The 26728-nt window shown below is 41.7% G+C and overlaps 1 protein-coding gene across 2 annotated transcripts in view; it reads right to left on the reverse strand.

Annotated features, from left to right (window-relative positions):
• Nucleotides 1-2447: 2447 nt before the first annotated feature.
• LOC146513597 (basic helix-loop-helix ARNT-like protein 1) overlaps nt 2448-26728 on the reverse strand; it is a 35902-nt gene continuing 11621 nt past the window's right edge. For both annotated transcript variants that reach the window (XM_085169164.1, XM_085169165.1), the window contains exons 3-20: nt 25168-25231; nt 21656-21803; nt 21274-21294; nt 21019-21051; nt 19773-19802; nt 19046-19203; nt 18530-18609; nt 18322-18414; nt 17987-18104; nt 17478-17627; nt 11870-12116; nt 9890-9996; nt 9630-9780; nt 9428-9507; nt 9200-9308; nt 7884-7977; nt 5831-5924; nt 2448-5749 (exon numbers count right to left, since the gene is read on the reverse strand). In XM_085169164.1, coding sequence (XP_085025290.1) covers nt 5592-5749; nt 5831-5924; nt 7884-7977; nt 9200-9308; nt 9428-9507; nt 9630-9780; nt 9890-9996; nt 11870-12116; nt 17478-17627; nt 17987-18104; nt 18322-18414; nt 18530-18609; nt 19046-19203; nt 19773-19802; nt 21019-21051; nt 21274-21294; nt 21656-21803; nt 25168-25213 — 1917 coding nt within the window. In that variant the 5' untranslated portion in view covers nt 25214-25231 and the 3' untranslated portion in view covers nt 2448-5591. The remainder of the gene's footprint in view (nt 5750-5830; nt 5925-7883; nt 7978-9199; nt 9309-9427; nt 9508-9629; nt 9781-9889; nt 9997-11869; nt 12117-17477; nt 17628-17986; nt 18105-18321; nt 18415-18529; nt 18610-19045; nt 19204-19772; nt 19803-21018; nt 21052-21273; nt 21295-21655; nt 21804-25167; nt 25232-26728) is intronic.

Below are 26728 nucleotides of genomic sequence, written 5' to 3' on the forward strand. Positions count from 1 at the left end.
GATGAGGGGCGCCGGAAGAGTAAACTTTAAGTAAGTACTGAATATCATGTCACTTATTTATGTGCAAATGTTTAATAACGAAGAACATTAAAACATTACTGTTGGCCACATGTTGGCAAAGTTATGTGACATTAGTGACGTTTGTACTAACTTGGTTTTAAAGCCTTTACTTTAAAATATACGCCGTTCAATAGCTGAGCTTAATCTTACAGAGAATGATCAAAGCTCATGTACAAACAAATGAACAAAAGATTTTCTCCTTCATTTCTGTCAAACAAAGCTGTATGAAACGTTTCCAGCTGTCAGTATCATGGTTGCTAGGCAACCTGGGCAGCGCAACGGAGGCTAGACCGTCCCATTTCACAAGCCTCGCACTTCCGGCCTTAGCGGTCTTTAAGTACGCGGCCCTTGAGGATCTTTAAGGCTGCAGACCCTGAATTGGGATACAGTCAACATGTCCTGAAGTTCTCCAGAGGCCTGGTAACGAACTAATCATGTGATTCAGGTGTGTTGACCCGAGCTGAGATCTAAAACCTGCAGGACACCGGCCCTCGAGGACTGGAATTGCCCACCCCTGTCATAAAGGGATAGACATGGTCAGCAGCAATACTTGAGACCATCTGAACCTCTAAACCTGAAAGATGGTTCTGTGGGAAAATCCCAGCAGATCAGCTGTTTCTGAAATACTCAAATTAGCCCATCTGGCAGCAACAACATTAAAAGTCACCTTTCTTTTATTCTGATGCTTGGTTTGAGCTTCAGCAGGTTGCTGCCATGTGATTGGCTGATTATAGATTTACTTAGATTAGGTATATATTAACAATTAGCTGAAAAGGTGTACCTAATAAAGTGGCTATAAGTATATACATGGCAGAAAATGAGTCCTCTCGAACCCTAAGGTGCTTATGGTGATTAAAATCTCCACCTCGGATGTTTCCAACACTGGCTGTTTACATGTTAATCACTCATTAATAAGTCAAACACTGTGTCATTTGAATGCAAGCCTGCCTGCTGAAGCCTTCTGCTATTATAACAGCTTTACATCCAGGTCTTGGCGCTGCACACTGCTTCCAAGCTGCGTGATTAGTGATGTTTGAAGCCTGCAGATGTGATCGGCGTGCAGTGACTCAGCTTTAGAAGACATCCCTCCAGATACAGCAGCACTGAAAGTTTTGAAATATTCAAATTCAGATGCCTTCTCATAACACGCAGAGTCTCAAGAAGAAACTTTACTTTCAATTTTTAAAGCGGCATCTGAGGTTTTGTGAAGCTTTGGCAGAGGATGAAAGAAATGCTCAGTAGCAGGAAAACGACCCAACCTCGGCCGGACAGATCAAATATAGATACGCTGCTTCCACTGTAACCATGATTATTTAATGTGCGTCCGCAGTGTCTGCTCGTGCTTTGAGCAACTTTACAGGGCCGCGGGAAGCAAACCACGACGAACCTCTTGGGTTAACCTACAAGCTCTTTGTCCTGCTGAAGTGTGCTTTAACCGCTCAGCTCTATTCAGCTGCCTGTGGCGGCGGAGAAGCAGCAGCTGCGTTTCTCTGTTGCAGATTCTGCCCGAGCTGGATGGCAACACCATATAAAAATATCAGCGGGCTTCACCGATTGGCTGAGAGTTGTGAAAGAAGCCAGCAAGCAACTAAACACGAGCGAATCCTCGATGACAGAAACAAATAATTTTATTTGAAAAATATTTCACTGCTGATACATACAATACACTCATCATACTCATATATATTTGCATAAAGTATACTCTTAACATGATAATATTTAAAGATTTGATACATTATCGTCAGGTGGGGCAGGGAGATATCAACAAGGAGAACACTTTATTGTAGTGTGTAGAGTAGAAACACTTAAAACAGAAACAAACCCACTAGAACAGATACAGAGGGGACCTTGCCAGCTGCTGCCTGATTGGAGGAGCACGGCGGAGGCGGAGTCTGAGCCCGGCTTAAACTTAAGCGGCTGAGGTCCAAACAGCAGCTGGTGCTGCAGCTGCCACTGTCGCAGCGTTCAGCCTCCTCAGATAAGGATTTCTTTTAAAAGCTGTTGCCACAGTTGGTCGATGTTAACATTGTCTGCCCACGTGGAAAGAAAACAGGTGACTTGTATTAGCCCAGCTTGTGTCTCACATGTATTTTCTTTGAAAGTTAAAAACAGAAAACCCATCATGAAAAAGTATTTTCCTCAAGTGTTAGCCCCGCCCACATCAAAAGTGTTCCAAGTTTGACAGGAAGCCTCGTGTTTGTATAAGAACGTGCTGGTCACGGTGAGAAGCTGAGAAGCTATACATCAGCCCTTTAAAGACCTTTTTCATGTCATACACAAGAACACAGTTTACTTTTGTTTATGCTTTGCAAATGAGCGATGAAGAAAACTTCTTTTGTTTCTGTGTTTTTTTTATTTATTTACTTATTTTAAATGCATCTCTGGGATTTCGTCTTTCATACTCAAATCCAGGCGTTATCTCTGCGACTCCAAACCGGAGCCTTCATAATGTATTTATAATGCAGCGCCATTAAAAAAATATTTCCAAACATCTAATTAATTTTTTTTTGTTTCCAAAATAGATTTCAGAAAGTTAAAAGGCAAATCTGATTGTGTCTTTGCTTCTTTTGGTTTTTGTCATGTCTGCCTCTAATTTATCGGACAACACAAAGGCCCGGGGCTGTGACAGCAGAGAGGTGAAGAGGTCAAATTAGGGATCATCTTCATCATCGAGGGGGAAAAAAAGGCTACTACAAATCTCTCGTGACCCCCAGAAACTGTTGCAGGAAGCGATTAGAGATGTTGGTGAGCTCCATCTTCGTTACAAAGTCCTCTTTGTTCACCAGCAGTTAGTTTGAATTAACAGTTGGGTGAAACGGGCAAAAAAAGACCAAATTTAAGAGTAACTGCAGTCGGGCAAGTCTGCAAATAAATCAGCTGAGAGGTTTTTTGGGGGGTTTTTTCAGCTTCTTTTAGCCCCACCCAGGCTGGTTAAAAAAAGGGGTGGATCCTTCTGTGGGTGGTGTAAAGTAAAGCCCAAAGAGCCCATCCAGTCCCCTCTGCTGAGAACACAGTTCAACACAAGACTGAGAGGCTGAAGGATCAGTGAGGGGGTGAGCAGGTGGAGACCCTGTAACCCAAGCTTATTGGTTTTCATGTTAGCAGGCTGACGCCGCGTCGCCTCCCGCATTGTCAATAAAATGGCAGTGAAGAACATTTCCTCATGGAGGAGCACTTGAACAGTCCTGGTTTGCTGTCGAGCACATCAACTGTGCCCGCCCATACAGCTGCTGCTCCCACCGGACTCAATTAACCACCTTTCCCCCCCCCATTAAAGCCTCGTTCTTTGTTCTGACAGCTGTCAGAGCTTCACTCCAGCTGTTCGCTCCTCTCCTGCGGAGCACTCGCTGCAAACGCTCAGAAGCCCACCAAAGATAAACGAGCAGGAGGCCGTCCACGAGGACGAACAGATCTTCGCTGATGGTCTTTTTTTTTTTATTATTCCTTTGAAAGATTCCAGCATTGTAGGTCAATCTATGCACCAAGACTGTCTTATATTCAGAGCTGGTTTATGGGTCTCCCTGTGGGACTGCGCTGCTCGATACTTAACGGGGATTTAGGTTCAGCGCAGTTGCACCTGTGTTTATAGGCCTTGTTTTTGAAATAATGAATGATGGGAGTAGATTTACACTTTTTAGCCTTTTTGGTCCAATAGAAATCAAAACATTTACGACAGATTGGAGATTTTCAGTTGGCTAAGCTGATTAAGGACTGAGCTTGACTCTCTGGCAGCGCGTCGAGCTGCAGACGCTGCCGACATTCTCTCAAGGTTTGGGTCTTGGATCGGTTGGGTTTTTCCCTCCTCTTTCTTCTTTGGGGAGAAACTTAACGCAAATAAAAGATTTGGCACTTTTTTCTTTTCTTTTAAATAGATGGCTTCAGTAGTTTGGACTTAAGATCACTACTGAGCACCAGTCATTTAAAAAGCTTCAGTGGTGAAAGGAAAAAGCTTAACGTTGATTAATAAAGCATCACTTGCCAATAATGCAAAGATTTAAAACTGCAAGTGCAGCAGGCGAGCTGGGAACTCGGTAAAGATGACGATTCTAGAGTCTGCTCGAGTCTGAGTGATGCAAATTTGTCACAAATTACGAACCAAACGGACCTTCGAGGCTTTGTAATCAGTGAGTGAGGATCTGTGTGGACGTCTGCTCGCCTGCCTGTTCTCTGTGACCACATGGACTCATCCGTGGAGATCCTACATTACACTGCGTCCACGCCGTCTACCTGCAGAGAGCATTTGGATCGGTATGAGGAAGAACCGCTCTGTGGGCTGAAGAGAAAGATTAAGTTCTAGAATAAGAACCAGATAAAACCACTGCAGCCACTGTCTGCATTTTTTGATCTTTCATGTTCATGCGCAAGCAGACAGTGGCAGTACCATCGACTAGGTCGTGTTATTACTGCAGCCGTGTGGCGTTTAGTCCTTGGTAGGTGTGTGTGAGTTTAGACCCGTGGCTGTGTTTAGTCCCTCTTAAATCTATGCACGCCTGCTTTATTTCACCAGCGCCTTTTAAATAGACGGGAACATGTGACGCGGGGAACCCCGACCTAACGGAGCTCCTGCACACCCGTCTCGCTTACTGCTGGGATTTTTATTATATTTGCCATCTTATTCCTCCTTCTTCCGTATGGGAAGCATGTCTGCATTCACTAGAAAATAACAGTAAATAGTAAAAAGATCAGTTTGATTTATAAGCAAGGCCACACAGGCCAACCTGTTAAACCTTACTGGTCTGTTTCTCAACACACACACACACACACAGGCACACACACAGGGACCCTCAACCCAACAACTTCCCCTCGATTCCAGCGCTTTTGCCTTTTTTTCTAGCTTCCTAATGCCTCTCTCAGAAGCACTGCAGGCTGTTTGAGTGAACACAGAAGGAAACTGAGAAGTTCGATATTTCTGAGGAAACAGACGAGGATGAGCAGCTTGGAGTAAAAGTTTGCGTAAACTCTGGAAACAGCAGCTGGGTGGTGCCTTCCAAAACAATTCAGTCTTTACAAAAGAGAAGGAAGAATTTAAATACGTGAGATACACCTGGTAGTGGAGTTTTGGGGATAAAGGTCCTCTGAGCATCTTCTGTTGTGTGTTCACGTCCCCGTGCTTGTACAGTATCCTACAGGGAAACCTCAGAGAGGGTGGGGGGGGCTTCTGTTAATTTGGGTTGATGGGGTAGAGAGTGAAGGAGCATCGACATGTCAGCACCGCCGTTGTTAGAGAAATGGCTTCTCACCGTGGCAACGTTAGAAAACCAGCACTGGAAAAATTAGCATCTTAACAGGACCCTCAGCTCCACCTGCAGGGAATGACGAACCAAAAACTTGGGGGTGAAACCTAACGGCCATCCAGTCTGATGGACACCTAAAGAGAGAGGATCTCCTCTGTATCTACAGAGCGTTTTTTTTCTTCCTTTTTTTTGTTAAGATGGACATTTTTGCGGCGCCGTCATGCACACAGGTTGGAAAACGTGGCAACCAGACGTCGACCCCGCGTCAGCAGCTCCGGCTCGTCCCTCCCGGCTTCCTCACAACGGCCAGGGTAGGTCGCTGAAGTCGACGGGCCCCCCGAGGCCAGCGTCCGCCTCCAGCAGGGACATAATGACAGCCATGGCCGCTTCGTCGTTGCTGGGGCTGCTGGAACCGGGCTCGTCCATGATGTCTATGCTCAGGTGGGAGTTGTCACCTTTAGAGAGAGAAACTTGTTAAGAAGGTGACTGATGAAGAGGAGATAATCATAAAACGACAGATTTACTCAGCGACTTACTCATGATGGACTGGTTGGAGTAGGGGTAGCCAACAGAGTCGGGTCCAGGAAGCATCCCCGTGCTGGGCAGCTCGGGCGTCCCTCCGTTCTGAATCTGCAGAGACGACACGAGTAAACATCAGTTTAATGTAAAAACATTGAACTTATTCACTGACGCTGAGGTTCGCGGAAGCATGAACTTGTCTACACATGTTAAACTGGTACAAGCAGCATTTTTATCATTAAAACAGGAAGCTGATGGCACGCGAGTAAAATTCTAATAAACCTGAAACTTGTTATGAGAGAAGACTAGGACTAGTTTCTTTCACCAAGCATACCTGAAAGCAATGTTCCTCCTTCAAAATAAACCTCAGCTGCTGCTTTAGCAGCCCAGCTGATGGGTTATTCCTCTCTGTGCCTTTCAAAATAAAAGCCCTTAAGCCTACTGTGACCTGTTTACAACCCTGAACGATTAAAATCAAGTTCTTTTTCATTTTGCTCTTCTGGGTTTGCTTTAGGGGCATTTTTTTCAGGTTTTAGACAGACCCATGAAGTGCACTATAAATACTAAGATTAGACCAGACGAGTTTGGTGTTTCAACAATGCAATTATGTCTAAAGTAGAGACGAGGACAGTTATTCTGTTAGTAGTGCAGGAGCTAGAGCAGTGGTGTCAAACATGAAGCCTGAGGCCCAGAGTTGGCCTCTGAAAGACTCCAGCCCACTGGGTGGCTCTAAAATATGTGAAGGAGTGCATAGATTTGAAGTTTTAACTGTTTTTCATAAGTTTTACAACTTCTCCTAATGATAGAGAACCCCGATTAATTGCCATTCACACAGCAAAGTAATTAGGTAATAGATAAACACTTAAATGACATAAAGTTCCTGGTTTTTCCGTATTTACTATATAAAATGATGATTAATTGTATATTAAGAACACAGGACGTTTTCTCTGAATTAATAAAAATGTTATACCGTCTGGGCAAAGAACTACCAGAACCTTTTCTGTAATTATACACATTTATCGTGTAGTCTAAGGAGCTTCTTGAAGATGTTTCACCTCTCATCTGAGAAGTGAATCATCTTCAAGAAGCTCAGACTACGATGACCTGAATGACTAAGAACCATCACAGACATTTATCGTGTAGTTTCACTGATTCAGCTCAGAGTCTGGATTTGTCCCACATTGTAAAAGGAGTTTGACATCCCTGCCCTGGAGGGTCAAACTGTTTAATTTTATCCTAAAATAAATAAATGTGCACGACAACCGAGAGATGACAATACCGAGCAAGTGATTTACAGAATTATTTTATTAGTAGGGACCAGTGTTGCCAACTCCTCAGTAAGGAAAATCGCTTTTGGCTGTCCTAAAAGTCGCTAGAAGTCGCTAAATGACGTCATCACCTAATTTGCATAATTGGTCATGCTAATGTAATTGTAACCTACGCTGCTGGAGAGAGAAATAACATCGTGGACGAGACATAAAGTGAGCAAAAAACGTCCTAAATGCATTTAGAATTTATTTAGAACTACAAATTAAATTTCTTTTAGCAATTATTGTTTTTTGTAATGTCACAATTCCAACCCTGCTCCTTTACCCGGGCTTGGACCGGCAAAAGTGACCCGAAATAGGCACTCTGGTGGAGTTACTTTGTGTGTGTGTTTATAAGTAGTTTTAAACCTGATCCACAAAACAGCATAAGAGTAAAAGAGTAAAAGCAGAACTGACTGCGTTACAGCACCCGCTGCTTGTTGAGAGCGATATGCGCTTTCACGTCTTTTTTTAGCGACTTTTCTTGGAAAAAAAGTCGCTAGGGGGTCTGAAAACTCGCTAAATATAGCGACAAAGTCGCTAAGTTGGCAACACTGGTAGGGACTTTTAAAGACACCATCTCAAAATAAAGGACATCTAAAGACTATTTTTGATGTTTTATTTACAGATATATGAAGTTTGTTTGTTTTTTTTAAATGTCCTGCAGGAACCCCGAGCACGTGGCCCTCACCACAGTGCACGTTCACAGAGAAGCACACAAATTAAACTGCTTTCAGGTCAATTAGGTGTGTGTGTGTGTTACCTTCTTGCCCCCTGGGGAGCAGGTGTCGGGTGGAGGTGTGCTGGTAATATTCAGAGGGCTGGAGCCACAGCTGGAGGGGGAGGAGCCTCGAATCCTGATAGGGAGAAACAGATAACAGCAGTGTTTCTGAATCAGATCTAGGCTGTCTCCAATCGTCTATTCCTGTATTCACACTCGCCATTTTGAACGAACTGAAAAGTACAAGTACACGAAACACAACAAGTACACCATCCAGGTATTCGTAGAGTCGATATCAAGTACCAACACGATGCTAGTGCTACAATAAGCCTATTTATTTTGTGACTACGTTAAATGCTCTCAAACACTTAAAGAAAGGTTTTTCCATTGCATGTATGCTGATCCTTTGTGGTTTCTTCTCCTAGCAACCAGTGCAGCGCTGAGGTATCACACACTAAATAGAAGAAGAACTGAACAGATTATACCTGAAACAGCTTTGTGAGTCCAGATCAAACACACTTCAGATTTAAATATCAGGTCGGTAAATCCCTCGTCATGCTTGGAGAGACTCTACGAGGTTTGCAGCTGGCAACAAGAATTTGTTTCCCTGCCTCAGAACCAGGTGGAGAATGTCTTCATGCTGCTCTCTTATGTGACATGCCAGAGCAGAACAAGGACGACTAATCCTCCGTGCATTTGCTAAAGAGGCAGCCAATTATTGCCTTGTTATTTTTTTGTCCTAAAGGATAAAAGAAAATGTGCATGTTCACACGTACTGCACGAGTAATTACACACACGTGTGTATGTATCGTATTTGACCAGTCTCAGACGGTCAAACAGCATCTTTCCCTAAAATCCAAAAAATCTTCCAGCACATGAAAACCCCAAATAAAAAAAGTCCCTCTTCTATCAGCCTCACTGAACACAATCATGTTTCAGAACTGCCATAACAATCGGGCGATCGTTTATCAGTAGAGACAGTCTGTGGTATTTTGGCTGGGTTTCATCATTAGCCTTGAAGTTTCACAAAGCGAGGAGAAGAGCCTGCAGCGCGAACACACTGTCCTACTTTAGACGGCACAGAACATGTGCCTATTCTCCATTTTATTGTAACCTGACATTTGAAATGATTCAGTGCAAAAAAATGAGGGAAAATCCTGCATATGGTTTGTCATACACTCACCTGCCAGCGTGTACAGCTGGCTTGTAATACCTGATAATTCATTCTCTGCGTCACCTCTATCAGCACGATCCGAGTAAGAAACTAGGCCACGGTGATTTTCCATTAGAGCACCAACGCTGGTTTTCTGCTCGACTGGTTTGAGATGTAAAAACCACAGAAATCCTCCTATTCTCACCTCTGGATCTCCATCACTTCCTCAGCAATCATGCGTCCAATCTTCCCAGCTCCCGCTCTTGTGCCGCCGGGGATACCAGGCACCGTCTGCAGCGCCCGCCTCCCCCCACCTACCAATCAGCAGCAATCAAGAGAAGAAGAATGTATGCACTGTGGAGAATAACTGTGGACATGGGCTGATGTTTTTGATAAATAAGCAGGGAGTGAAAGAATGAAGGGAGTCATTTACCCTCTGAGGTCAGGACGCTGTCCATACTCTGTGGAGAGGCAGCAGACTGAGGGTAATCTGATCCCTCCATCATAGGACACCTGAAGAAGGGGGGGGGAAGCGCACAGGTGATGTACCAGAGTCATCAGAGAGCCAAAATATTTTTGTTTATACCTTAAAAACTTCCAGGTAAAGCAAATAAAATGCGTTTTCAGATACTTACGACACCACAGTGTTGGTAGACACGATGTACTCCACCTCCTTGGTCCAGGGGTTCATAAAGCTGAACCATCTGCTTCTTAACGTGATGAAGGAGCCATCTTTGATCTTGAACTTGTAACAGTTGGTGTTGATCTTCTCCCTCATCTGTAGCACTGTGGACATTTGCGATACATTCGCAGTGAGCACACTAGCATTCATTCATTCGTTCACATCTTCTCTATTAAACTCTAACAGGGATTTTAGAGGTTTCTCAGAAAGCACCTTGTCTATGACATTCTGCCAGGTGGCTGATGTCGTCCTGGTGGAAATACTCATAGAAGGAAGTTCCCAGCAGCTCCTGGGGTAGGTAGGCGAGGATGGCTGTGGCTCTGGAAGAACACACAGACACAAAGAGGATTGTTCGCTTGCAGCTGCTGGTGAGAGTCTTAATTATGGGCAACAAAGGTTTTCTAAGATAGTGAATCACCCTAAAGCAGATCACTCTGTCCTGAAACCTGAAGCTAGAATAAAACTCATTTAACTGAAAAGCTTTTCATCTGTACTAAAGGCCGGTTGTAACACAGCTCTAAGAGAAATCAGTGTGTACCAAGGTTATTATCGTTAACGAAAACTAACGAAATAACGAAAACTAGAAGTGAAAAAACATTTTCGTTAACGGAAATAAAAATAAAAACAAAAAAAGGAAAACTAACTAAAACTGGAACGAGTGTTCACAAAACTAACTAAAAAATTAACTGAATTTATAGTAAAAATGTGTTTAGTTTTCATTGATGTGTGCGTGTCATACAATAGTCAAGGGTGAAAATGAAGTTTAGTTTCCAGATTTTTTTCTTGCTGTGTCTCATTATGCCAGCAGGTGGCAGCACGTTAGTCGAGTCGTCTGTGTTGCTGCTCCGTCCACGCGCAGAATCATGTCAGGAAAAGTCGGAAGAAAGCGCCAGAGTCCAATTTGGGATTACTTTGAATATGACTGTGTTTTGGATAAAGCAAGTGTCTTGTAGTGGAAAGAGACAAATTATGAGGGACATTTCTAAAGGGAAAAAAATCCCACAAACCTTAAAGTGCACTTGAAAAGCTCACACAAGAAGGCTAACCTAGCTTACCTTGAGAAGGTAAGGGAGCACACTCAACCCTCATCCCCAGAAAACAGAAGCTAACCCCAGGCAAGGCAGCGTGATGCATCCCGAGACAACAGGACGGGGATATCTACACAACTGTGTGAGTCAATTACCTTCAAAAAGTTTATCAATTCACTTGAACCAAAATTACGAACACCCGGTGCTGCGAGAGTTAATAGTCTCATTGGGGCCAAGATATACATTTTATAGTTGCCTGGTATCAATGGTTGTTCATCTGCCTTTATTTATTTATTTAAAGAACCCATAGGTGGGAATGTGAGTTGCCTGTCTCTGCATGTTAGCCCTGCGACAGACAGGCGACCTGTCCAGGGTGCAGTATGGTAGCTGGAATAGCAACATACCCAAGGATGAGCAGAATGACTGATATGATGAAACTGGGATTTTGTTACACTTAATTATTGCAAACACAACTAAAACTATAACTGAAACTAATCAAAACTAAACTGAAACTAAGGATTTTCAAAAAAATAAAAACTACTAAACTAAACTAAACTAGCAAACAATTGGTAAAAACTAATTAAAACTGATATAAAATTGAAAATCTGAAGTCAAAACTAAATAAAAATAAAAACTAATGAAAATTGCAAAACTATTAAAACCCTGGTGTGTACTGAAACATAATGTGTTCATCTAAACAGCTAAAATTAAAAACTCAAAAATCACCGCATCCTAAACAGGGCTGTATTTGACTCCATCGTGTTTGTTGCTAACAAAGGCTGTGCTAAATGACACAGCGCTGCAGGTAAAAGTCGACTATTTGTGGCTCTGCTCTGACATTTTATGCACTACAAGTTATTTCGATTTCTCTGAATCCATATTTCCTCACAGCTCTCACCCCTCCACCCTTCAGGAGGCAATTTCATATCAAACTCTCATATCAAAATTACAGTCGGTTCAATTTTTGGCCACTTTATCCTTTTACTATCTAATCTTTTGCTCTCTAAATCTATCAATAAGCAGGCGACTCTGAGGATAAGCTGAGGGAAATGCGACCTTGAAAATCACGCGAGTATGCAAGCAGCTGAACTTTACTGTCCTGTCACATAAATCAAGACGAGGTGACCTATTCGGCTCTCCCCTTTAACGCTCTTTTGCCTCTCACCTCTGGTCGACGAAGACGAACTTGCCGTCGATGGCGTGCCGGGAGACGTACTCTGTCGGCTTCACCCTGATGTCTGCCAGGCTGGGCTGGGGGACGATGTGGGGGTGCAGGCGGCCGATGGCCACCAGGCAGCTCAGGTTGCAGCCCTCGTTGTCGGGTTCATTGTCTTCGTCGAGACCCATCTTGGTAGGTGGCCAGCTCTTCAAGTAGCCCGTGCTGTGGATAGTGCAGAAGCTCTTACGGTCGGCTGTAATGAGAGTGAAGAGACGCGAGAGAGAGGCGTTAAAATTAGAAATAAGCAGGGCCATCTTAGTGGGATACCGTCACCATGCTGTGGGGTATGATGGAGCGTTTTTTTCAGTTCACTGAACTGAATGTGATGGGATTTATTTTTGATTATGAACCCACATCTGAACAGTTTGGCTGATTGATTCAAAATCTCTTACAAAACGCTGAGGAAGCCACAGCAGTGATGCAGTTACGGCTAATTATCAAATACAAATCAAAACACGAGGCTGAACCCTTGAAGACAAATCATACGGTCGTCCCTGCAGGACTGAAGGATCACAGTTAATCAGCGAGTGCTGTGTGGACTTTGGCTCGTACCCTCTTTAAACTATTTTTGACAAATGAGCCCATCTGTGATTTTCAGGGCTGTTTATTTCTTGCTCTTTGCCATAAAACTACAAGATTAGAAACTACAAGAACCTCCTGCCTGGCAACTTCATCTTCAACAGCCTTTGTCCAGTATATCTGCCATCCCTCCTCTGCAAACGCACAAACCATCTGGAACACCTTTCCACTCTCTATGAAGATGGGAGTACTTCTACTTCTTGGCATGTTCCTCTGATTATAAAAGACGTTTTACACTCCAGTTCCTCAATAAGCTACTAAGTAGCTCCAAACGCAGCCAGCCATGTTTTCATTTGCTCTTAGACCAGTGGAGCACACATGCTGCAATGTATTCCAGGAAAATCTTCTTATATTGACTGATCAAAGTGCAAATGTCCCGTGCGTCACTTTCCACTTTCCACTTTCCGACGAGGAAAATTGAGCGACCGAGGCTCCGTTCGTGTCATGTTCTAAACCTTTGATTTTTAATCTTAAAAACTCGAGTCCAGGCGTGATGTTAATCTGCACTCCGATGTGTTCCAGCTAATTCTCCACGGCTGAAACCACCATCTGCCGAGCTGACTCAGACTGCTTTCAGCCCTGACCTGCTTGGCACACAGCTAATGAAGTATGATATAGAGGTTGCCAGAACAGCCCAGGTGCAATTTCCAAATAAGAGTCACACAAATCAGAATTTGGTCAGTTAAATGTGATTCAGCAGGTCACAATAACCTCAAAAGTGTTGTTGTCGTTCATATATTTTTACTTGATTAACGTGTTTCTGTTCAAATTAAATTACCTCAGTGCTTTTTAATTGCAACATAACATTTTCTAGTAGTTTGTGATGTTGTTAAATGATAGTCTGGTTCTTGCTCAGAGTTAAAATTCATTTTTGCTTTAGCTGTTTTTGTGTTAACTTTCACTGTTTGGACCAACTCTGCAGAAATGAGCCGGAGGCAGAGCGTGACACCGGCAGAACTAAACTGTTTTCTGTATGATTTAATCAGCCTTACACACTGTTGTGGATCAATTTTGGCCCGTCCACTCTACTTTACAGTGTTACCTCAGTTCATTGAGATTTTTAGGCATTTGCTCAGCACAGCTGAATCTTAAGGTCCAACCTCATCATTACATTCAGGGTGAGGTCTGGACTTTTACTGGCCCAATGCAACTGTTCATCAATGTGATGGCTGCACTTACAGCCACACAGTGGTAACACCCACCATGTTAGTGTAGAGGCTTATAAGTAACATCGCATTCACATTTGTCTTTCTTTAAATATAGGAATTAATTTACAGGACAATAAATAACTGGTTTTGGTTTAGAATTCATTCACATATCCACATAACACTGCATTCTAAAATAAGTGCGCACATTTTAGTTTACACTGTTATGTATGATTAATCTTTTGTTTTCTGAGTTACCTTAGTTGCAGCTGTTCCAGTCCCTTGATTAAGGAGCCAAGAGGTGGAAAAGGGGCGGAGCGAGCTTTAAAGGAAGACTGCAAATTGGTTCATGCCATAACTCGGGACCATGGGGGGGAATTGGAGTTAATTATGTTTGGTTTAGTTAGGTTTTGTGTGTTTTACCCCTTCATCAGCCACTATTTAAGTTTCCCCTTTGTCTCGTTAAGTTAGGTCAGTTTGTTTGAGTTATCAGTAGTGTTGTCAACTTTGAGTAGAGTTCTGTTATTTTGACCTCTTTTATGGGCCCAAGATTTTGATTCTTTTTGCATGATTTAACCAATTATGTTTTTGGGTTAAATAAAAAATCATTTTTTTGGACTTTAACCTGTGCCTAAGTTTCCTTCACTGCTCGGTCCATCACAATCAACAACAAAGCAAACTGTTAAGGTAGTTAGGCCAAAGTTCACGTTTTGGCGAACGTTGTCATCTTGCGAGAATAAAAATCCATCTTCACATTTTCACTCTGTGGATCTCTTCACAATAAAAGTCCAACTGAAGTAATCGTAAGTCAGAAGAAACAGCTTGATACTTTCTTTCCAGCCATCCAGCTGTAGATTTGCTGCTGTGCAGGGGATCGCTGTCGTGTCACACGACCCAATTTCGTCATTTCCAAGATTTATTAAGGGGCAGACGGCCTCAGATATGACTCTAGAATACCTGTGTATACAGCTGAGTTCATGATCAACTCAATAACGTAAACAAGCCCAAACCATCACCCCTCCTTTGTTGTCCATTGAAGCCAAGCTTCACTTTGGATCAGAAGCCGTGTGGAAACTTCCTGCTAACAACAATCCCAAACAAGCCACACTTGTTCTGTTCAGTCTTTTTCTAAATATAACGTTATGAACTTTAACAGTTAACATGTTAAGCCGGAGATGTAGCTCCTGGGTTATTTGTAGTGCCTTCGAGCATTGCACAGTCTGACCTTGGGGTGAATTCTGGGAAGATTATAGCGTTATGTTATCACCTTCCTGAATGCTCCATAGAAGCAAACTGCACAACTTCTGCTTTTACAGAGGTAGTCATTCTTGCTCATCAGTTTATCGAGTGCATTTGATTATCAGCACCTGGCTTCTTCTTCCCCTTTAAATTATAGAAGCAGTTAATAAAGATTATAAAGATTGCGGTAAAAATCTTCTTCTGAGCAACCGCCTATCAGGAAAAAAAGGCCCTCCGCCTCAGGTTTCCGCTCCTCTCATCTACAAGTGCAGCGCATGTTGTTTGCAGATAAGCGCTCGCAGTCTCACTCAACTGAAAGCATCTTTGATTGATGCTTCATAGCTCTGACTTTCAGAGGCAGCCCTATTTTCAAAGATTATCACTGGTGAGATTCTTTTATGGCGTGTAAGCTTTGCTGATTAATTAAAAGGTTTTCAAATGAATAAATGAACTCGGTCCTCTCGTCGGGTAATAGGACGCATTCATACACAGAAAACACATCATTCAAATAACTACTTAAACACAAAAGAAATACCTGAAACATGAATAAATAATCACTGCTATAGGTTCTCCACCTGAGCCCTCATGCATTACTGAAATAGGATGCATCTATTTTAGCCAGTTCTAGTATAAAAGACGAGAAAAAAGTTGATAACTGTCAAATGTATCGTTTTCATTATAATATGAAGAAAAATTTGAATAGTTAAACTAATAAAAGCCGACCAAAAATGTAACCTTTTCAAACACTAAAATCTAAGCAGACATTTAAGAATGTCAAACTAAATTTAATGTGAATTTTCTCAAAATGAAATAATAAAAGTTGGAGAACAGAAAACTATTAAATCTTTTTATGATAAAATGTATAAAACACATTAACAGGGGAAATTCTTCATGCTGGAGGAGCTGTGGGGAAACTGTTGCAAACCATACCCACATATTCTGGTCGTGTCGAAAACTTTCTAAATTTTGGGAAGATGTTATATCAAAGATAGAACAGACTATAGGCTTTAAATCAAAACAACGGCCTGTCATAACATTTTATTTAGGAGACCTACCCGAAGAATTAACAAGCAATGACAAATATCTCCTGAAGATTCTTACTGCTGCTGCAAAAAAAGCAATTACTCGTAAGTGGCTCTGTACTGACCCCCTTGTTCTGGACGACTGGTTGAGCGTTGTTGAGGAGATTCATAAAATGGAAAAAAAACTTACCTTTTTGTTAAGGCTGCAAGCTAATATTTATACCACGAGATGGGACAAGTGGTTGAAATATATCCGAAATTAGAATGTTGTTTTGTTTTTTGAATTTAATTTATTTTTTCTTTCTCCTGTTTGTGCCTACTCACATCTATATAAACTTCTGCATGCCTCTCCTAAGCTGCTCTTACATCTGTAGATGTGCTGTCAATTCATGAATATAAAGTCATGTTCTCACTGCCAGAATTGCTTTGTGGGAAAAAGCTGTGCTTTCCAGTCGACTGCTTGTTTTGTTATTGTTGTTTTTGGTTGTTTGTTGTTTTCCTTTTCTGTTGTAAAAATATGTAAAACCTTTATTAAAAACTAAGTAATAAAAAAAAACACATTAACAAAAAAAATGTCTGTCTTTTTTTTTCTCTAGAATTTGTTTTTGACAATATAGAGCGGGTAAATAAAGGTTAAATAAACACCATGCTCTCATGCCAACTGAGGTGCAATTCCTTGTTATGAAAAGGATGTGAACCTAAAAATAGAAGAACAAGAACACCAGGAAACGAGTTTCATAAGGAGGTGATGGAGATATTTACAAAGCACTGTGTGAGATGTAAATAGAGACGAGAGAGAAGCCGCTCCAAAGGTCTTTTAAGACACGGGATGCAAAACACTGCTGGCTTCATCGAGCTGATATAGTGGAAGCTCTCCGCAATTCAGACGTGGCTTATTTTTATGTTAATGCTCCTCACCCGTTCTGTCAGACGATGTGGGAGAAACGAGCCACAGCAGCAACACCATTTACCCTTTAGGCCTGACAGTGATGTAAAATGCTTGAAATGAGAGTTTGTTTAATACGACTGATACTTATAATTACAGATGCTACATCCTACATGTAGTCATGATGGTGCATCTACACCCTTAGATAATTGTTAAGGGAAAAACGCACCATAGATCCTGACCAGTCCTATCTCTGTGTAAGGGGTAATTAAGTTCTTGCTGTAGTGCTGCGTGCATAAATCAGTGCATCCTTCTTTATTTAGAGATGCTTGCACATGGACCCTGCAGGTATGTCATTAACTTACAATAAAGAGTTTTAGAAGCAACTGGGAACAACAAACTAACTTCAGCGGTTACTTTTTGTCAGATCTAGACACCAATCTCCAAAAGAATAAGCGGTAACTTGACTGCACGCGCTTCATAAGATTGCTGTCACAGCTTTCCACAAGGCTGTGATCAGTCCACCCATACAGAAACAGCACTGACAAGCAGAGACATCAGATTTACAGAAATGAGTGGATGTCAGAAAGGGACCAGAGAGCTGATAAGCACAGAGCTTTTTCAGGTGGTGCTCTGACAGAGAGGAAGGTTGTCAGGTTGTAATGAAGACGATGGCGCGCTACCTTTTTTCTTAGAGCAGGTGGAGGGAAAGTCTTTATCTTCTACTTTGACAGACGGCCTGTTGCACTTCATCCTGCAGAAAAATGACCGCCTGGCTCCAGAACAGAGTCGAGAAGGACCGGGGGTGATGTCCGTCTTCACAGGAAGACCAGCTGCGAAAATAAAGGAAAAGAAATAATCAGTCAACAGAAAACGACTATTCTTTCAAGCCTCTGCAATTTTAGAAAGAAGGACTTGCACACAAATAACAAAGGAAACGCACATGTGGAAAATAAATCCATTTGGAGCTCTTGGTTGCATTTTCTATTCTTATGATGCACACTTCCCCTGTTTTACCTCCAGCTGTGTTTGCCATCGTTAAAGCAACAGGCTTTTCCTTTGAGAAAATGCACTCTGACTGTTTCTAGCCTTCAGTTCCCTATACGGGGTTCCTTTTCACACCAGATTTTAACGGCATTGACCAAACTCTTGGCTCTACAAAACAGATTACACACGTCCCATTTTTGCTTACTTTTAGCATCGATGAGTCTCTCTCGTGGGGCTGTATCAGAGGACGACAGCTGCTCTTTGACCTTGGCGATGTCCTTGGGGTGAAGGTAGTCAAACAGGCTCTGACCTATCAGGTCATTCTTGAGAGGAGAGAGAAAGATGAATAAATTTAAATCGTTTAATTTGTGGAATTTCAAATTAGGATGGATAGACATAGATGTTTGCTGGCTATGAATTGTCCACTTGTTTGTGTCGTAATAATGAGTGAGCAGATTCACAGTAAAGCCTTTTAAGGTGGCTTAAAAATCCTCCATCATTAACAAAAAGATCCCTTCATTCCTCAGGCTGCCAGCGTACCTGGCTGTAGTTGAGAATCTTGTACACGGATTCAGAAACAAACAGGATCTTGCCACGATCGCATCCGACGACAAACAGGAAGCCATCAGCAGCCTGCATTATTAAACAGAACGTTAAAAACTGGATTAAAAGTTCATTTCTGGAGTTTTTTCCCCCCTTTGTATAGTTATAAAAAGCACCTTTAATTATTTTTGATTTTTCCACTCACCCTTAGTATCAAGTGCTTCAGTTCATCATCTGAGAGGAAGGAAGGCTTGTAGTTTGCCTCTGTGTACGGGTTGGCTGCACCTGCACACATAAGAGCCTTTTTAGAAAGCTGTATGCTCCCACTTAATCTTATTTGCTTTGAGTGCCATAAATTTATCTTCCTTTAAGAATTACACACAATGTTTACCAAAGGATTAGCAATATCAACTGACCAGCCCCCACTGACCTTCACATTTTAACAGCGGTCCATCTTAACTATCCTGACCTGCCCGTTCCCCGATTAGGGATCAATCATCAATTATCTTCTTTATTTGTCACCTGATCAGTAAAAACCTCTCACGTTTCCCATGTTTATGAATATGTTTCGTTGTTTAATCTTAATTTAACTGGGATTAAAACCCTCAGGTCCTCAACAGCTCATATTTCACATGTTAGCACAAAAACTGATGCGAGCAAGTGTTTGAATGAGAAGACCTTTCACTTCGTTGCCTCGCCAACCCTCCCAGTTGATTCTAACCTCTGAGCGTCTTCATGTGTTGGACAGCCATCCGGAGGACTGTCAGTTTATCCAGCTTGCGGGACATGGCATTGCAGGTGGGCACCAGTGACGCCAGCTCATCGATGAAGCTGTTCATCTTGTCTCTGCGACGTTTCTCAATCTGGCTATGAGCCTCTCTGTGCGGGAGAAGACATCAGACATCAAAAAAGCCATCTTGCTAGCAGAAATCCACAGTAAATAATAATAAATCAGCATGGCTGAACTTTACCTGCTCTACAAAATACAAACTCCTAAACCTGATCTCAACAGGAAAGCATGATCAGGCACCTTATCCAACAGACTCCACTGTCTACGCATTCATAGTCCTGTCTAACATGATCAGCTAGCAAGACGCAAAGAAAACATAGCCTCAAGAGACATGAAGAAATCCAGTTTTTGTTGTTCTGCCGATTCTCCGCGACTATAAAGTTCTATCCTTCCTGCTTGTCTGCTCTCGCTTTGCACAGAAGCAGCTAAAGAGAATTCTTTCCATGTAAGAGAAAGACAGCTTGGCTTTAGCAATTAGGTTTGCTTTTACAGTCCCCTTCCACATAATGCTTGGATCTATACACTTCAATGTATAAAGTTTCTTATTATCAGTGTGCACAAAGATCTCTCTGTCCCCATCCACAGAGTGACATTTAATTCATGCAAGGGAGCTTAGCAGGTAAGGGGGAATGGGAGAGAGAGAAAGGAGTGTTTATACCTGGCATTCTTAATCCTGCCCTGTTGGTCACTGAAAAGACAAACAGAGAAAGAATTAGAGAGAGAAATCAGAGAGGACTGAAGGGTTTGATTGTTAAGTTAATGCGATAGCACATACTTTAAAATGTGCAAGAAGAGGGCAAATCTGATGACTAATGCAGTACAAACATGACACATCTCTTTATCTCATATTTACAGTTAAGAAAAAAGAGCAACAACAAGGGAAATGTCCACTCCACTCAACAGACACACCCAGACGATGACTTCATAGCACATACAAATGATTCCTTGACTTTCCAAAAACAATTAGGACGAGTTAAACTAAAAAGTCAGGAGACTGACTTTATTTTGAGATAAAGCATCTCTCCAAACTCTGCATTGTCTGTGTCTTTTTTGGGTTATTTCTGCTAGTGGACGATTTGTCTAATCCAGTGTGTGGCGAGCACTTAGTTCAGTAAAACCAAAGGGTTAAAGTAATACATCCAAAGCCCCTTAAGTTGCTATGTAACGTGACTACGTCATTCACTCTCCTTCAGGCAGCACTCCCTACTGCACCCCCAGCTGAACTGCAGACATGTCTGTACAGTAGTGAACTGGTTCTCCTCGATTGGCTTTGGTGTCACAGTGCAGTGTGCAAGAGATTTTCCCCTGGAGGGAAACTTTGCTTTAATTTTATGACTTTTTTATGAATTTTTATGAATTTTCTTTCCCTGTTAAGTGAAATTAAATTGCACTGATGACGTCCGATGCAATTAAATGATCGAACATGCAGTCCTAACATGGTGAAAAACTCTGACGTGTCAGATTTGGTCATATAGATCATGGCAAAAGTCCTCGTGCCGGAAAAATTAAACATCTTTACTGGGTGTTTATTACCCGATCGTTCTCTATTGTGCTCTAAAGGACAAACCTTGGAATCTGTGTAATATTCAGAGCAACATGGATTTATTCTAGTAAGAGCTGCTGTTGTTAAAAATAACATCTCTCAACACTCTGAGCAGCATCCAGTGTAAAACCTCCATTCACCTCCTCTGTATTTATGTGGGCACTGAAACATCCAAATACAGATCTCTAAGATTCACAAATGTGAGTGTGAAAACACGAACGTTATGATTTGGCTCAACGGGCCCTTTAAGTTGAACTCAACAGGGAACCCAATCGTGTCAGGAGCAAGTTATTTCAAGAGCAATAAACAGACACATTCAGCAGATTAAAGCTCTATCGCCATGGCAATAACGGCACCTTACCTGCCCAGTTTATCTTTATCTGGGTCCATGTCGCTGAGAAGGAGAAAACAGGAGATATAAGTTTCAGCAAGACCACAGGAACACATTCAAATAACCAGAGCACTTCACAAAGGGTTCACTGGGTTGAGTAGGTTTGCTTTTCAGTCTGTTCAATATTTCATGGTGCAAAAGATTATGTGTGAGGGTTCAGTGGCATTTCAGGCTGATTGATTGAGTTTGCTAGATCTACTAACATCGAGTCATGTTTGAACTTACTCAAATGAGAAGCCATCAATTCTGCAAAGAAACACAAATTTATTAATCAATTTTTTGTCACTGAATGATTCAGATCATTATGTTTTGTTTTAAACAACGTGTAAAGTGTTAGCAACATTGGCTAATAGTGTTTAAGGACACAGATGTTATGAATATTGTAGCACACCTGCAGTAATTAATGCAAAAGACTTTGTGTCTCCATAATCAGACATGGTTAATAAGACTCTGAGTGTATCTAGTCATTTCACTTTATCACTTCTTCCCATAATTCTCAGTCTGCATATTTTTCACCACTGCTGGTAAGTCAAGCGGTAGTAGCAAATATGTTTATATTACCAATAAAGTGAGCATTTGAGCTTCTCTTCCTTCCTTGTCTACTTACTGGTAGTCGGTGGTGCTGCCTTTCCTTTTGCGGGTGTAGTCCATGCCAGGCGTGCTGATGGAACTGGAGATGAGGTCAGTGGAGCTGGGGGACATGAAGTCGGTCATTGTAGACGAGATGTCCATCCTTTGGTCTGCCATCAGGTCATCTGCACGGCACAATGAGACACTGAGCTTAAAAACAGACATATCTCTGTGTGCGCGGATTTAAGGCCTTTATACACAAAGTGTCACGAAAAAAATTAATAAATAAATAAATTGTTGTTTTTTTTTTGTTTTTTTTTTTTTAGGTACAAACTGGTCGTGTAAAGCGTATACACACTGAAAGCAGTCTGTTTCTGTGAAAAATGCACTGCAAAAGTTGGTTCACATGTTTCTGAACAAGAAAAGGAAGAAACTGAGATTCTGGGTTCATCCAATTCTCAGGTGAAGGCAGCAGCAGGGAGAATTTCATGGTTTGATCCAGGAGTTGAGGCTGTATCGATACCACCTTTGGATGTCAGCGATGTCAGTGTTCTTCTTAGCAAAGTTGGAATCACATCAAAGAGGCAGAGGACTGACCCGCAGCAGTGTCTAGCTGCCTGTCTGAGCTAAAAATAGGGTCATTGTACTATTTCCATATCATTGAGCATAGGGCTGTGCGATATGACAAAATCAAAACGTCTATCGTTTCATATTATAAACTATCGTTTGTTACGTGGTGCAAAATACACGGCTTATTTTTTCATTGTTTGGATGGTCACCGTGTGGATGCAGGCACAGAGAATACCAGCAGAAAGAGCATGGAGAGAGTTTACCTCCTTTTTTTTGCTTCTCACCCGTAAGGTGCTCAAAACAAACCTTAGACTCAAACATTAGAACAGGCTTTTCCCCGCAGCACAGCATGTAATACATACAAAGAAAATGGCAGCCGTTACAACTTTTATTTAGTGTCATGCATCGGTGAAAACACTCGACTCCAGGTACACAACGGCCAGCTGAAAACATTTCACACAAGTCGAGTTGCCCGAGATTCACAGAATTGACAGAAAATGCACTATTTTAATAATAATAATAATGGATTGGATTTATATAGCGCTTTTCAAGGCACCCAAAGCGCTTTACAATGCCACTATTCATTCACTCTCACATTCACACACTGGTGGAGGCAGCTACGGTTGTAGCCACAGCTGCCCTGGGGCAGACTGACAGAAGCGAGGCCATATCGCGCCATCGACCCCTCTGGCCAACACCAGTAGGCGGTAGGGTAAAGTGTCTTGCCCAAGGACACAACGACCAGGACAGAGAGGCCGGGGATCGAACCAGCAACCTTCCGGTTACAGATGCGCTTCCCAACCCCCCGAGCCACGGATGAGAAATGTCTGATATCGGGATATGAGATTTTGGTCATACCGCACAGCCCTAACTGAGTACTCTGTACCGGTGTGTGCTTTGAGCCAGGAGCACTTGTTGCTAAATGGAGTGGTTTGATTGGTCAGAATTGTTTATTCAAATATGAAAAACTGGACAAAAAAAACAACAACAACAAAAAAACTAAAATGCTACAAATTTGACCTGCAAAGTTACGCGGTCTGCACATGAACGGCTGCGTTAAGAAAAGGCAAGTAGGAAAAATATTTACAGATGTAATATTCACATCTGTAGACTGGATAATGCTGCCCATACAACCAGTGAACAGACTAAATGTGGCCTGACAAAGGATGTGAATGTATTATTTATTTTATTTTTACTTAATTAAAAAAAACAAACAACTGTATCGAGCACTAGAGCATTTTAAGATGAGAAAAGTATTAATCATGCACTGTATTACTCACTCAAAGCTAACGGGTGTGTTTCCTTCATTTATTTGTCACCGTATTTGTGGCTTTACCAGTGCACAAGTGTTTCACCAAATTTAAAAAAATACTACATACACATTTTAGTAACCATTTTTATTTCACCGGCTGCTGAAGCTACATAATCTTAAGACAAACTGGCAACCTAGTAAACCACACTACCAAACCAGAATAACAACAGTTGACGACTTTCTTTGTTGTGACTCTTTCTGGGTGACTCTGCAGTGGTTATCAAGCCGCCTGCCTGCACAGGGCTCCAGATGAGAGGAGTGACTGCTGTGCCACTGCTGACTGAGATCACAACACTCTGCGTGGTTGGAATAATTACATTTGCCCCAAACGAGTTGGTGGCTGTGTGAGTCTATAACTCATATTCATAGCAAAGAGTAAAACAAAAGCTCCCACTCCTGTATAAGACATCATTGCAGCTATATAAAGCTCTTGCAGTTTGACCAAGTAAATGTTATTTTATTCACTTATTTATTTTTTAAATTGAAGGACAAATGCACATGTTTAAAGGGGACCTATATATCGTTTTATTGGTGTAAAGATTCTTAAACCACAGTCTGTTGTTGTAGACAGCAAACCAGATGGATGATGCCTCTGGCACACATTTCAAAAATCCAAAAGGACTATCCAGCAGTTTCAAATACAGCACAATAAACCAGCAACTGTCATGACTGCCAGATTAGTTCAACAGCTAAACAAACGTATCGGCTGCTGTTTTGACAATGTAGCACAATTACATGAATAGCCGAGCTGACGCTAATCTGACACGTAAATGTATTAACCAGGGGGCGTTAAACAAGCTGCTCAGAGGACAGAACAGGCCAGCAAAAACATCCAATATGGCTCCCTGGATGGCACTGCAAAGTGTGAAAATTTCACCTCATTAATATCCAGAATTGTTCATTAAATGTAAATCATGGCGAGGTAACGTCAGCGTAACAGCACTGACAAACGCTGAGAAATTGCTTCAATCGTAGGAGGAAAAAAAATGTTTATTCATAGACAAAGGCAGGTAATTATGAAACGGGTTTGCTGCCTTAAAGATGTTTTCTGTGGTTCGTGAACTAAATTTTTTAATACAGGTCTACTTTACTAATAGAAAATGAAGGGATCCTACGGTTCATACACAAACACATTCTTGCTAAATGACAGCTGCAACATAAGGACGAATATTTCCCCAGAAATATAAAAGTCCATTTGCAAATCTAAAAAGGCTCTTGTGCCAGATTTCAACAGACCCGTGTGCAACCTTGTTATTCAGTCTTTTGGTGATTAGAAATAGCTGCAATGCAGGTGTTTGTGTGTATTAGAAGCTAAAATAAAAGAAACAATTCACTGTTTCTTTGCAGAAGAAAATATAAGCAACACAGAGCAGACAGTCACACGAATGTCGCGTGCATATGCATGCATAGACCGAAACTACTGGGTCTAAGTATGTAAATGAACTGACAAATAATAAGCGCGGCATGTGCGAGATTACTCATATTATCCGTGCTGACAAGAAATCACTATAAAGGTCTGAGGTAAAGATCAAAGCGGAAATACTGTAGTTGTGAGAAATGGAGGTGACTATCTGCACAGACCTTTTTTTCCAATAAAGCGTGCACACTTAACTGAGAGATGCACAGAGGGAAATACTAATTTATTTTTTAGGAAGGGCCAAACTCACCACAGATGTTCATCACAGCCTGTGTGTTAAAATCATCTCCTTCCATCCACTCTGGAGCCCTCAACTGTGAACACACAAAAGCAACACTTTTAGATGGAATCATTCTGAGAATCTGCAGAGACAAAAACAAAGAAATCCCAAAACAAAGGAAATACAGACAGAGTAACTGTTGCCTGGACACATGCAGCAAACATCGTGTCATCTGGGTCAAGTGTTCAGGCGCAACAAACAGGAAGCCACTATTACAACTGCATGTATTGAAATACTGTAAGCTATTTAGGTCGCACCGTATCAGTTACATGACACGTAAATCAGACTGGTTGAGATGTGCCATGTGCATTCCAATTCTCTGAAGTTTAGTGTTTAAACTTCAGAGATGATGAAACCTCCCCAAGTGACTCTGAGCTGACTGAAGAAGGCCTGTCGTTAACAAGAGTTCTTGCTTAATTATTCAGTCATTTTCTGTAAAGGTTTCGATTAGAGTTTCTCATCAAGAGCCTCTAAACCAGGGGTGTCAAACTCAATTGCACAGGGGGCCAAAACTCAAGGCACACTTTAGGTCGCGGGCCAAACAAGATAAACATTTATTGAACACACTAAAACAATGTTTTTTAAACATAAATATGAATAAAAACAGACAGGAATATTATTCCAGATTAAATAAACTTAAAAAAAAAGAAACTTTAACTTTAAATATTTTGCTCTTCATAAAAATATATCCTGTCAAAATTATGCAAGTTAGAAATATGAACATACTGCCAAAAACCCCAGAAAAAAATTAATGAAAGCACACACAAGGTTGGAGCCGCATGTAGACGGAGCTGGGCATTGCTTCAGGAATGGAACTAATAAACTGTGCGGACCATTCAGTGTCGTACTTTCCTTGAGTGCATCATTACACTGCAGCTCCATCTGAATCTGCACAGGTGGAGTTCAGCATTACTTGGCACAGGGAAAGTGAGGCAAGTTGCACTGGTGCATTTGTGACAGCTTCACTTGAAATGCCTTCACTGCATCATACATGTCCATGAACTGACAGATTTCCTTGCTGAGCTCAAAATTTTTTATCCCAACTCAGCCAACGGACTTCTGTATGATAAGGAATGTCGGCAAACTCTGAATCTATTTCCCACATAAAAGACTGAAATTGACGGTGATTTAAACTTTTAGCTCAGATACAATTTATGGTTTGCGTTACGGTCATCAACATGCTCCATTTTTAGGACTTTACCACACAGCCTTTCCTGGTGTATGATGCAGTGATATGCTGTTAACTCACTGGTACAGTTCTCCTCCTACATCTTTACTCACATCCTGCTGACTAGTCCGCTTTTTTCACCGCACAACACCGGCGCTCCATCTAACAAGTTTGTCCCAGGGCAGTTTCACGTCGTTACACTTTGACATACGTTTTAAAAAATGTCTTTTCCTGTCGTTGTCCCGTGCATCGATTTAATGTTCAATATTTCCTCTCCAAGGATGAAGATGGCCAGCCGTGCAATGTCCATCATGTCTGTACTTTCATCCACAGCAAGAGAGTATGCGATAAAGTTTTTGCTTC

Source organism: Neolamprologus multifasciatus, chromosome 7 (assembly GCF_963576455.1).
Source record: "Neolamprologus multifasciatus chromosome 7, fNeoMul1.2, whole genome shotgun sequence".
NCBI classification, from domain to species: Eukaryota; Metazoa; Chordata; class Actinopteri; order Cichliformes; family Cichlidae; genus Neolamprologus; species Neolamprologus multifasciatus.